The following is a 12,443-nucleotide window of genomic DNA, read 5'->3' as shown; positions in this document are numbered from 1 at the left end:
GCTGCCTCCCCTCCACCACACTTTATTTACTGTGACTTAATCCTCTCTCCTCCCCTTGCCACTGACTCCAGAAGTGTCTTCTGAAGCCTAAACTAATCCACGTTGCTGAGTTTCAGCCTGTTGGGCTCCATGCTGTACAGTAGCACCGCTCACCTTTGGCAGGACAAGGAATGCGGAGATGATGCCCTTGCTTCGGCCATTCTTAGGCTTCCTAATAAGCGACAAAAGGTTCTTGCTCTCTGATCGCATACGATGCACGTTGTACACGCACACAGCCTGTGACAGGCTCCGTCCCACGCCGTGCACCCTCACCAATCCCTGCCCAAGGCAGCAGCTCACGTTCCAACAGCGGCACCTTCTAGGGAAGTGACTGCTCTTGATCTAGTGCCAAGGAATCCACCCTCCTTTGGTGCAAGTTATTACAGCAGACGATTGCCAGCATTGCTTATTTCTGTTCTGAATTTGTCCAGCCTCAGTTTACAGTGGTTGGAATCAATTACACCTTTTTTCTTTGAAGTAAGAACCTGGCTGCATTAAAAGATGGTGGGTTTTGGTTTGTTTTTTTTTTTTTTTCCCCCCCATGCAGGCACTTGTAGACATTGTTGAAGTCACTTGATGTCTGTAATTTGGGTAATTTCAACACTGCCCTTCCTCTGTCTCTGATTTACATGGCATGTTTTCCTCACTAACCCTGAATGATTCCTTTAACTCTAGAAAAATAATGTCTTGTGTAAGATTCTCTCTGCAGTGCTTTAAATTAAGAAAGAAAATATCCACAGTAATTCTGATGTCACGGACTCCACCCGTTACCTGAATCAGTGGTTAGCAAAAATGGGATTCTCATCAATGGGAAACTGAGACAACTCTATTCTTTATTTAGCTTATCCACTTCTTTATAGGCACCTGTAGACGGGGGATTCCGCTCTTTCTGGAAAACTGAGGATCTGTCCCTTCGGATGCAGCTGTAACCACCTGAGCTCCGCCTCCTCAGCCCTCTGGATTGCAGCAGCGTTCTTGGGTTTTCCACTCTCAGGAACCTTCCAGCACTTTGCAAAACAAAATCAAACTCCTCGCTGCTGCCCTGGTCCGAAAAACACCTCAACACCACAGGCTTTGGTTTGGATCTTTTAAGAAGCACGGACAGAGCAGCATCACACTGGCTTGTTCCATGTGTATTGACTCTTGATTTATAAACATAGGAAACTAACGCTACATTGAACTGCATGCAACTTCTGAATTGCTGGCTGTAAAATGGGAATACTTTCATAACTGGTCATGGACTGTTCGACCCAACGCTCCCACATTCAGAGGAAACTTTCCTTTTGTTTGTGCTGCCACTATCCAAGAGTAAATCCTTTGGAAATTGAATCCTGATCTGCACTGTAGACAAGACAATTAAATTAAACAGTATTCCCTGAAAATAAACAGTTTCAGAACAAATATGAGGCCTTGGTACTTATTTTAAAAATGTTCTTTAAGCTCCAATGATTGTTTGCTGCTACCCTCATCTACAGTCATGCTGAATAAAGCTATAGCTAAATGGAAAGTTAAATGTATTCACGAGGTGTTAATGTCTACCTCTTATTATTTGCAGTCTCTCAGAGAAAGCAAAAGTAACTACAAATAGCGCTATGCCAGAAGCTGGTTTCTTGACCAACAATGTTGCTTCAGCATGCAGTGACCTGCTTCATTCTGAAGTGGTCACAGTTGTTGACGACAGGCGGCTTTGTATTTGAATATGGCACGCCTGTTGGTCCATGTGAAAACGAGTTTGACTGTTAAATATTTTCTGACACTTTGGAGTTACTGTTGCTCTTCCCATTTTCTTTAGGCCAACACATGGTTCATGGCAATACTGTACAGGTCTAAAATCTCTTCACAGGAAGTTGTCTGGAAGTCTGTGCTTAAATGTTGGATATTAGGAAAAAATTCTTCCTGGAAAGGGCTGTCGGGCATTGGAACAGGCTGCCCAGGACGGTGGTGGAGTCAACGATCCCTGGAAGGGTTTAAAAGGCGTTTGGATGAGGTTCTTAGGGACATGGTTTAGTGCTAGACTTAGGTTATGGTTGGACTCGATGATCCTGAGGGTCTCTTCCAACTGAAACGATTCTATGATTCTATGAACTACTGAAAAACATGGTCTTCTCAGCCTGGAGAGACTCCTCTGCCTGACTGCTGGCAGCGTGAGAGGAAGGAAGCCCGAGAACAGCCGCTCTGCCGCACATCGCGCCGCGCGGGGGCCCCGCGGGCGGCCGCCCTTGACCTTGGCCCGGCCGGGACCGCTGCCGCGAGCCGCCCGCGCGAGCGGGGCACGCGCCCGAGCCCTGCCCGCCCCCGCCCCGCCCCAACCGCCGCTCCGTTCCGCCCCAACGGCCGCCCCGCCCCGCCCCAACGGCCGCCCCGCTCCGCCCCAACGGCCGCCCCGCCCCGCCCCAACGGCCGCCCCGCCCCGCCCCAACGGCCGCCCCGCGCGGCCCCCGCCCGCCCCTCGCAGCCGGCGCGGCTCGGCACTGCCCCCTATCCCCGGGCGGGCCCGCCGCCCCTCCCCGGCCCGCTCGGGAAGATGGCGCTGCGCGTCCAGGTCAGTGCAGCCGGCGCGGCGCGGGGCGGCGGGGACCGGGGGCACCTGGGCTGGCTGTTGCGAGACAACGAGCCGAGCAGGGCCGGGGCCGCCGTGGGGGGCGGCGGGCGCGGGAGGGACGTCCTGAGGTGCGCGGTGAGGGGAGCGCGGGGGGCGGCGGTTCGCCCCGGCGCAGCGGCCAAAGCCGCCCAGGAGCTGCGGGTGCGCCCGCGGGGTCCGTGCGAGCGCTGAGCCGCGGTCGCGGTCTCGAGTGGGCGGTTGCCAGGCGGGGTGGGCGCGCACGGCGCGGGTGGCAGCTCGGTGTCGCTCCCCAGGGCTGGCGCACGGGCGGTGCTGGCCCCGCTGTGCGAGTCGGGGCACCGGGCGGCTGCGCTGCGGGGCTGGTTTGTCGTGCTTCCCGTTGCATGAGTGCGTGTGCGCTCGGGACTGTGGCTCTGTGGCGGCTCCGCGCCGCGGGGAGCTGCCCACACCTGCCCTCCTGCCGCCGCTTCTCCCCGGAGGCACGGGAGGCTTCCCTGAAAAGCCGAGGCAGCCCCGCTCCGGGACTTGTCGGAGATGAACATCAGCCACTGAAACTGGGTCTCAAACAGCGGAGGAAGGGGGAGGTGGGAAAAGACCCCCCAAAATCCTTGCTGAGATGTTAAGCATTCATCTGGAGACCCTTGTGGTTTCACTGAATTGGTGGCAGAAGGCTTTGACAGTGTTACAGAGGCCATTTTAGGCATTTATTTAAATAGTTGGGCATCAGGCACACTACATAAAAGGACCACTAAAATATCTTTTGTTTTTACCTCATATGGCTTTTTGTCTTTCCCCCTCCCCTCCCTTTTGTTTTTTAACTGCAGCATTTCAACAGTTATGCCCATCCTGTTGCTCTTGCACAGAGCCGGGGGAACTTTCTCAATAGAACATTTTCAGTCAGAAAATGCTGATCAAAATCAAAATGTGGGAATTTCTCAGTGTCAGCAAAACTTTGGTCAGAACCCACCTGGTTTCCTGCCAGTTTGCCTGGCTCCTTGGCCGCCTGCCCGGTGGGTCACTGCGGAGCAGCCCCCAGCATCTCTGGCTTTGGCTCTTTCCCAGGAGAGCTGCCAGGGGCTTCCCAGAGCTGGAGAAGCAGGACCAGAAGTATCTGGAGAACTTTATTTGGCTTACTCTTGACTATTACGAAGGTGCGACAACAAACAGAAAAGAAAAAAAAAAATCACAGTCACCTTTTGCATTAGGATGCGAATCTGTTTCTCAGAAAAAGTTACACTTCTTTGTGATCAAAAATGCCACTTTTACCCAGGTCTGTATCTGCTCCTGGCTCAAAGCAGCCAGCGACTAACTGCTAGATCCTTTTCATTGACACTGTCGTTTTCTTTCACCTTTCAGCTACTGATAAGGATTTGAGTAAAGGAGGTATCTGAAAGCGTCAATTTCACGTGGTTTCACAAGGAAAAAGGGGTTGTGACAATCTTCTGTTTTCTTGAAAGAAATACATATCTAATATTGAGAGCTAGTTTTTGACTTCTCATTGGTTTCTCCAACTATTTATTTCTTAATAAAGTTGAATAATATCTCAGCTGAGTTGCCATCATGCACAAGATGGTTGTATTTGCTGATTTCAGGTGGTATTTCGTTGATTTCAGTATCTGAATCAAGGGAAATGAGCGTGTTTCCTCAGTACTATGCATAAAATACAATCCAGAGGACATCCAACCATTTCTTTGGCAGTCTGAGAATTCTGAGCAATTTCTGGCCATACCTCAAACCTACCCATAAGAAACTTTGTCATAATGGTCTCCTGAGACCAAACATACGCAGATAAAGCATTTCAAAGTGCCAAAGGACATCAGTCTCAATATCTGATAAACCAGCTTTTCTTTGAAGATCGTTGCCTAGTTTTTGTTCAGCCTTGCTTTGAAAATTTATGGTGGGTTTCCCTCATTGTCCTGCAGAGGTTTGCTGTTTAATGCCGCTTAGTATACGGATGATTTAGACCTTAGTGACTAGCCTGATATCTCAGTTTTATTCTGGACTTTCTCAAACTTGTTGCCAAGTTTGTCGAGACTTGTAAGTCAAATTTCAGATCAAATAAAGGAGGGTCTTTAACTTTCGCTGGTTACCACATGATAATTTGATTGATGCTTCTCAGATTGTATTGGAATTATTCCATTATGGAAAGATGCATTGTAATTTATGTCTGAAGACTGGTAGCTGTCTTTATTCCCATGTTTTACCCAGTTATGTGGTTTTTTCTGTTGTATTATGTTTTCCCTAATGTGTACACTTGAGTTTCATGAGTCTTAGTTTTCACTTTAATTGGCATGGATCTTGCTTTATTTAAAATTGCATTACTGGGATTGTTATCTGTTCCTTATTTTTCCTCTGCTCTCTCAACATGGGAGAGAAAACAGAAACACAGGATGTCTCCGTTTGGCTCAGTATTTGAGGTGTTTGGTCTGTTCACTCCAGAAGCAAATGTGTTGTTTCTTAAAATTTCTCCAAAGGAACAAGTACGTGGTGACTTTTTGACTAAAAATCAGGGACCCTTAAAATGTCGTTATTAGTGAAATTCAGAAAAAACTGATCAAAGCCAGGAACTCCATATGCACAACAACAGGAGGAAAAAAAAAAAAAAGGAATCATTGTTTTTTATGATAAGAAGCATGTCTCTAGGAAATGGCATGCTTTGATTGACAAAACCAGTGTACTATGGTTGCCAAAGACACTAGTGCTATCTTAGATTTTTAAAAGGCGTTAGAGCTACACTATAAGTAATGCTAGATTGTGCTGAGCCAAATCTTTTATTTCAAGTACAAACCATCTTTTGGGAAGCGCTGATGAACAGGATTTTGACTTACTTTTAAATGAGACTGGTCAAATACCGCGTATTCTCTTTTACTCGTCTTTCTAGGCCACACTCAAGTAATGAAAACTTATTTACTGGGTAACTTCTAATGACGTGGTTGGTTCTTGATGAGAGTTCCATGGGCTTTGGGAACCTGATGGATGCTAAAACTTGTGTTTGTGTAATGATTGCAAAATATGCTCAAAAGGTTCATTTCTCCTGTGAGCCAGGGACTTGTAGATATAAATCATATCCCTTACGTAGGAGATATTGCCCCTCTCTCCTCCCCTGCTTTACCAAAGAGAACTTTTTCAGCTTTTAAATGGAGAGGAATTTTAGCTCTTCTGTTGCTACTGTAGCTTCTGAATTGCCCCTTCTTTCACTGACATATGCATCAACAGATGCAGACAATGCTAATTTCTGCCAGGTGTTGCAATTTGTTGAGGAGTTACAGCTTTTAAAATGACATTTGCCGGAAGTTTTCCAAGTAGCGTAGCTCAAACTGTTCACTGTTGTTCTTTCTTCAGAAAAGCGATGGACTTCCCATCTGAATAGTCAGAAAAACAGATGGATTGAACCACATTAAAAATACTTTGGTAGCTGAAAATAAGAAATGGCAACTTAATTTGCGGAGTTATTTTTGGCTTCTTGTCACAGAAAGCCTCCTGGTTTTTGGTAATTTCAATGTGAATCAACTGGAAAGCTTAGCATAGGTAACAGTTCATGTTACTGGCATAGTATGTTGGTTTATAAACACTTAAAGAAATCTCATGTGGTCTTCATGGAAGTTTCAGTTGTGTTCTTTCCTAACAGAGCCTGGCAGATCTAGAAGTACTATGTAAGCATCTGTATGAAGGAACGGATCTAGCACAGCGAATGCAAGCTGAGAAGGTTGTCCTGGAGCTTATCGATAGCCCAGAATGTCTTAGCCAATGCCAGCTTCTATTAGAACAAGGAACAGTAAGTAACCAAAAGATACGTTATCCATAAATGTAATTGTGCTGGTAGAAGCTCATGTAGGTTTCTCAGTCCTGGGCCATTACCATGTCATTATAATAAAGGCAAAATGCTTTTCCCTTTTTTGTACATATTCTGCTTCGTAAGCGATTCTAGGATTTTTTTCCTGTGGAGTTGGTCTTCATAGAAGTACCAATATGTTGCATTAGAGATGTCAGGGACTAAAAGGGGAAGCATCTTAGCTTTCCATACTTTGTGAAGAGTTGTAATCTGGTGTTGTGTCATCTGTAGAGCAGTGTTGGGACACAGTGTGGTATAACCTGGTGTTTGAACATTACCTTGTTCTTGTTTTTAGCTACTAGCTGCAATGAAAAAAAAAAGTATTAAAAAAGTCCTTACACTGCATATCTGTTGTCTGTTAGTTTAAACCATCCTCTCCTCATTACTCAGTTTAATTTTTGGTGTTTAATTTCATGGTTAACTCTAGATAAAGTGATAGAGGAGTTGATTTTGATTTGATAGTCCAAGCTAAGTCCAGTATAGTTCTTGGTATGTTTTTCAAATCATTCAAAAGCAGAGAGAAATAAAAGAGGAAACACAACTGAACGTGTCTTTAATCCAGGGCTGGACCCCCACTAATCATCTCATGGTTCTAAATTATGAAGTAATTTAAAAACAGGTTTCAAAACTAAAGAACTCCACTGAAGAGTGAATGGTTTCCATCAAAAGGGATGATGTTTTTAGGTCTCCACTGGTTTATTGTTGTGATTTATTTTGATTTATAATGAAACAAAGATATTACTAAAATACATCTTTTATACATTTTTGGTACACTTAACAAACATAACCAACACCTGATAACCAATCTGATTTATTGATTATTTATCAGGTTTTGACTTATTGTCCATGCCTTTAACTAGCCTATTTTTGAATAATGTCTATTCATGTCTTTTGCAGACATCCTATGCTCAGCTTCTAGCAGCAACGTGCCTGTCTAAGCTTGTAAGCAGGGCATCGCCGTTACCTATTGAGCAAAGGATTGACATTCGTAAGTAACGTTTGTGGTTAAAGTTTCCTTATATCAGTTTGATCTAAAGCTTCCTGTTAGCACAGTAGTCATTCAATGGGTAGTCTGTGTCTTTCTCTAGTTCTCTCCATTTACCAAGCCTGTTATTCACAATGTAGTCATTGTGAGAGAGTGAACATAAAGGTGATGGTGAGCTCTTTCATCATTTTTCTGCAATTAGCTCACAAATAACATCCTAGTTTCAAAATTAAGATAAATACAGAATCATAGAACGGTTTGGGTTGGAAGGGACCTTAAAGATCATCTGGTCCCGACCTCCCTGCCATGGGCAGGGTCACCTCCCACTAGACCAGGTTTCTCCAAAAGGATGTTCTAGAATGAATCGAGGACATTCAGCAGGGACTCTTGTCTGAAAAAAGCTTTTGTGTATCATGAGTTGGCTGTGAGAGCTGCTGTAACACAGTGAAACAATCAGTGCCCAGTATACGGGACTGTAATGAAAAATTAGGCTGTTTTAGCTGCCAGTGTTCTCTGAATTCACAAACTGTTGTCAGATGTGTCCTAGAACGATGATCATGTATGTCATGTGCTTTTGGCTACTACAGGTTTACTTGTATTTAATGATTTAACGCAACTTACAGTTATTGTACTAACTGTAAGAATATAGTTTTTTTAAAAAAAATCATGCCTTTGGTTTCTATTAGAACCATGTAATTAATTTTCTTTGTGTAAGACTTGTTGATTTTAAAATGCTTCATTACAGGAAATTACATTCTGAACTATGTAGCATCTCAACCCAAACTGGCTCCTTTTGTCATCCAAGCTCTTGTTCAAGTCATTGCTAAAATTACAAAATTAGGATGGTTTGAGGTACTAAAAGATCAGCTCATCTTCAGAAACATTATTACGGATGTAAAAAAATTTTTGCAGGTAGGAAACAATAATTCACTTCTGCCTTTTTTTTCTGTTTGGACCTCTTCATTTTTCGTGATTGGCATGTTATTTCACTTACTTGTTATACACTTGAGTGGGTAAAGTGTGAAGAGCATTGCTTAAAACAGATCACCCTACAGTGAAGAACGAGGGCGGGTTTGATACTTGTGGGAGTTTGAGGGTTTTGATGTCTCACAGTATTCATAGTGCTGTCTTGGTTTTTTTGTTGGTTTTCTTTTTCCAGAGCACTCTTTGATAATGTGGTTGTAAAACATCAGCCCCTGTTGTCAAGCCATTCTATTAAATGCCTTAATTTTTTTCAAGTGATGTGGAGATATGTTTCTGATAGTGTTAGCTCCAGTTACCTGGTTAGAAATGCTGGTGCTGCACCATCTGAAGAATAAGACTGTCAAACATTTTAAAGCATGAGTCCGATTGTGATTTTATAATAATGACCACTAAAATTGTGCTGAACTGTTCAGTTCTAGAACTAGTTCAAGTGGACTTTTGCAAGTACCTGTCATGGCGGGTCGATCAAAAAGATACCTTTATAAACTATTTGTTAGAGTGTTCGCTGTTATCATCTTATATTGTTGCTTTTCTGTGTAAGCAGTGGGACTTCACCTGCACTTCAGTGTTCAGCAGAAATCACTAGGTACCCCTATATGAAGTTACTGAGGAAAGCTTGTGTAAAGATAGAGCTGTTGGTACACAAAATTGCAAGACACTGTAAATATTTGTTATGTGGTTGTGGTCCTTGTTTGTCCCATTCCTTTTTCACTTTATGAGAAACTGATGATTCGTATTTGTGTGCATGGGTACTTAGATATGTGCATATATGTATGTAAAGAGGAGTAAAAAACCCCGAACAAACCATTCTGTCTCTCCTAGGGCTATTGTGTACAATATAGGGGGATAGATAATCAATTTAATGGGGTTTTATAACTTTACCTATTTTAGTATATGTATTTAAATCTAACATATCACAAAAATGATGCATTCTAGGTAGGGATATGGGGAAATTTGGGAGGAAAGATCACTCATCTTCCCTCTCCAGTAATTGGATGAGGCAGGGATGTTCTTGGTTTACATTTCCTTCCACATTAGTTCCCGTTCCCCCACGGCATTGGACACTGTTACAAAGAAGATGTGTTGCAGGACAGAGAGGTGATCTTGGTATGTAGTATTTGAAAACTGGAAATAATTTCAACTAATGACAGAGTGCAGTTATTCACTATGGATTATTCACTATGCAAATTGACATGTCCAATCTAAAGTACTGCCAGACACAGTGGCTAAAGATACAGGCTATACGGCATCTTCTGGGAAGGAACTTTGGAGAAAGTGATTTGATGTCGTGGGTTAGTAGCCAGACTTGGGTTATTTAATGCATATAACATGTATAAAACGGTTCTTAAAAACTTTTCTGGGAGATGGCTAATCTGCTTAAAAAGTTTATACAGTTTAATCTTTCTGAGTGTCTGTGGGATTGTAAAGCCTAGTACTTATTTTGAGAAAAAACCACCACAAAATTTAAGCTCTTTGGAGATTTATTATACTTCCAAAGTGATCCGTTATATGTGTATGTGTCGGTGATCCTGGCAACTCAACAAGAAAATATGAAGTTAACAGTTTATGTTTCTTGCCAATGAGTTCCTTATTTGTTTTTCAGTTTTACTTTGTTTATAATACTGTTCATGTTAATGTACTTTTTGAGTTACATTGGGAATGTCTAATAAAAGTTGCAATATTCTGTTTATTAAAAACAAACTCAAGTATACTTCTCTACCATTTTGCAGTTATTTTTATGAACGTAATGTAATTGGATTTTGCATTTATTATTAAAATGGTTGCAGTGTGACTCTTCAGCGTGTAGCTCATTAAAAATAGAGATTTAAATACGAAATTTAGCTTCTTAAGAGATTTCTTTAGTTAAATTAAGAATTCCCGTAGAAAAGAAAATTAAGCCATAGATCTACTAGTGAATTGAATTGTAGATAAAAATTATAAAAATAATCCCGAAACAACACTAATATATGTTAATAATTAGCATATGGTAGTTCCAAATACATACGCATTAGTGTTGCAGATTGAAGTTCATCCAGCGTGAATCTGAGTTCGTGATTTAATACAGAAAAAGAGTTTAGCAGTTGTGTTCCCAACTCCTTCTGAATTCACCACACAGCTTTTCACACCTGTGAAAAGGGGGGGGTGCATTTTCTGTTCTTGCAGGTTTGTGTGATCTAAGGAACATTCAAACAGACTATTTTAAGAATTTGGAATGTAAAAGAAAGGTGTGTTCAAATTACAGTATAAAATATTTAATCTTACCGAATGCAGAGAGGGCAAGAATATAGGTTTTCCCCTGAGACTTCTTTGAAATTTTCATTTTTGATTTGCTTTGGTGCAAGTGATACCACAGACTAGGTATCAGTGCAAAGCCAGGCCCCTTGGTAATTAATCAAATTCTTCATTAATTGAACTTCGGGTAATCTTCAGAGTTAGGAAAATGAGTGTGGTTGTGACAAATATCAGGAAAATTCTGACAAGGATGACATTGCTTTTTGGACACCAGGGAAGCTGAGTCTGCAAACTGCAGCTGTGAAAGTAGATACAGAGATCTTCCCCCTGACTCAATGGCAAGGCCTAATTGCAGTTGATTTTAATTGGTTTTAACAAAGCAGATTTAATTTTTCTATAAATGCTTTGTGGTAGCTCAGTGAAGACAGCTAAATTTTATTAATTAAATGCAAAATTATGCATTGTATCTCAATTTTGAAACATTCCAAGGAACTTAAATAGTGATGATCAGATCACACCCTCAGGTGCAAACATTTGACACCTACTGCCTTGCTTTTTAGACACAAGTTCTCACAGCTGGAATATATCATTCAATTCAAACCAATATATTGTATACCTCTGTGGTGGAAGAGAATTAGGGGTTTTTTATAGGTAGCATTTCAAACTTTTTTTTTTTTTTTTTTTTTTTACAAGATTGCTCTGTGATCTTTTCCATCCATGCACAGGTTAATTTTTTTTAATGGTTTGAATTCCATGCAGCTTGCCTTACCAGTTCTAGAATACTGAACAGACCTTTGAGAAATGTGTAATAGTGAATTTCTAGATCGTGGTTACTTAGAGTCTATTTTCAGATGGTTTTTTATTATCATACAATTCTTAAGATTTATGATGAGGTTTTTTTCCAGAGCTAATTAGGGAGTTGGAAGGTCTAGTTCTATTAATGTTGATAGAATTTGGCATGAAAGCCATCTAAACAGCTTAGGATATCTCAGCCTAAAAATTCCTCTTGATTCTAGAAATGTTGGAAAATACTAAATACAAAGTGCGATGTTTGAGCAATCCTGTCTTCTTTTTTTTTTGTTCTGTAGGGCACTGTGGACCATTATATAATAGGAGTGATGATTCTCTCAGAACTGACTCAGGAGATGAATCTAGTAAGCATGTTTGCTTCTTTTACCTTCTGCAAGGAATGTATGTATGTATTGCTGAGAAAGCAATGTGTTGAATGTTTGTGCCCTTCATAAAACTGATTGGAGAAGCATTTCCTAGATGTGAAGGGATTAATACACCTTCCTTCCCCTGCCAAAATATATAGAAACAAGAAATTCTTCGTGCAAGGACTTTACCTGTACCAGGTACATATCCTATCTGATACAGGCCGTAATTTTCATTTCTAATGTCAAATAATTAATCTGCCAGATAAACCTATCATATAGTTTTAGAAAAGAAGGGAGCGGTTTTTTATTATGTCCTAACTTTTCTTAGGTTGATTATTCAAGGTCTTCAGCAAAACATCGGAAAATAGCTACCTCGTTCTGTGATGCCTCTCTAAAGGACATACTGATGCTTGCATGCTCTCTTTTGAAGGAGGTGAGGCTCTTTATAATTGAACCTAAAGTGTTAACATCATAATTGTCCCAGTTGGAGTCTTTAATATTTTCTGAGTTGATGAATTCTGCACTTAAACAGATTACATGACACCCAGTCAAACTTAAGTGATCAAAAAACATTCAAAGGCAAAAATTCCAATTTTCCTCCCTCCATACCTCTCTTGCTCTCCATGTTTTTTTTTCTGTGCCATCTTTCTC

At 41.6% G+C, this 12,443-nt stretch overlaps 1 protein-coding gene across 1 annotated transcript in view; it reads left to right on the top strand.

The window, feature by feature from the left end:
- The first annotated feature begins 2,518 nt into the window (after nucleotides 1–2,518).
- RANBP17 (RAN binding protein 17) overlaps nucleotides 2,519–12,443 on the top strand; it is a 152,041-nt gene continuing 142,116 nt past the window's right edge. The window contains exons 1-6 of the mRNA XM_065643975.1: nucleotides 2,519–2,581; nucleotides 6,231–6,377; nucleotides 7,332–7,422; nucleotides 8,165–8,331; nucleotides 11,724–11,789; nucleotides 12,121–12,225. Coding sequence (XP_065500047.1) covers nucleotides 2,564–2,581; nucleotides 6,231–6,377; nucleotides 7,332–7,422; nucleotides 8,165–8,331; nucleotides 11,724–11,789; nucleotides 12,121–12,225 — 594 coding nt within the window. The 5' untranslated portion in view covers nucleotides 2,519–2,563. The remainder of the gene's footprint in view (nucleotides 2,582–6,230; nucleotides 6,378–7,331; nucleotides 7,423–8,164; nucleotides 8,332–11,723; nucleotides 11,790–12,120; nucleotides 12,226–12,443) is intronic.

The sequence above is a fragment of the Caloenas nicobarica genome, chromosome 13 (assembly GCF_036013445.1).
Source record: "Caloenas nicobarica isolate bCalNic1 chromosome 13, bCalNic1.hap1, whole genome shotgun sequence".
Classification (NCBI taxonomy): domain Eukaryota; kingdom Metazoa; phylum Chordata; class Aves; order Columbiformes; family Columbidae; genus Caloenas; species Caloenas nicobarica.
This window is presented reverse-complemented; position numbering and strand designations above follow the sequence as displayed.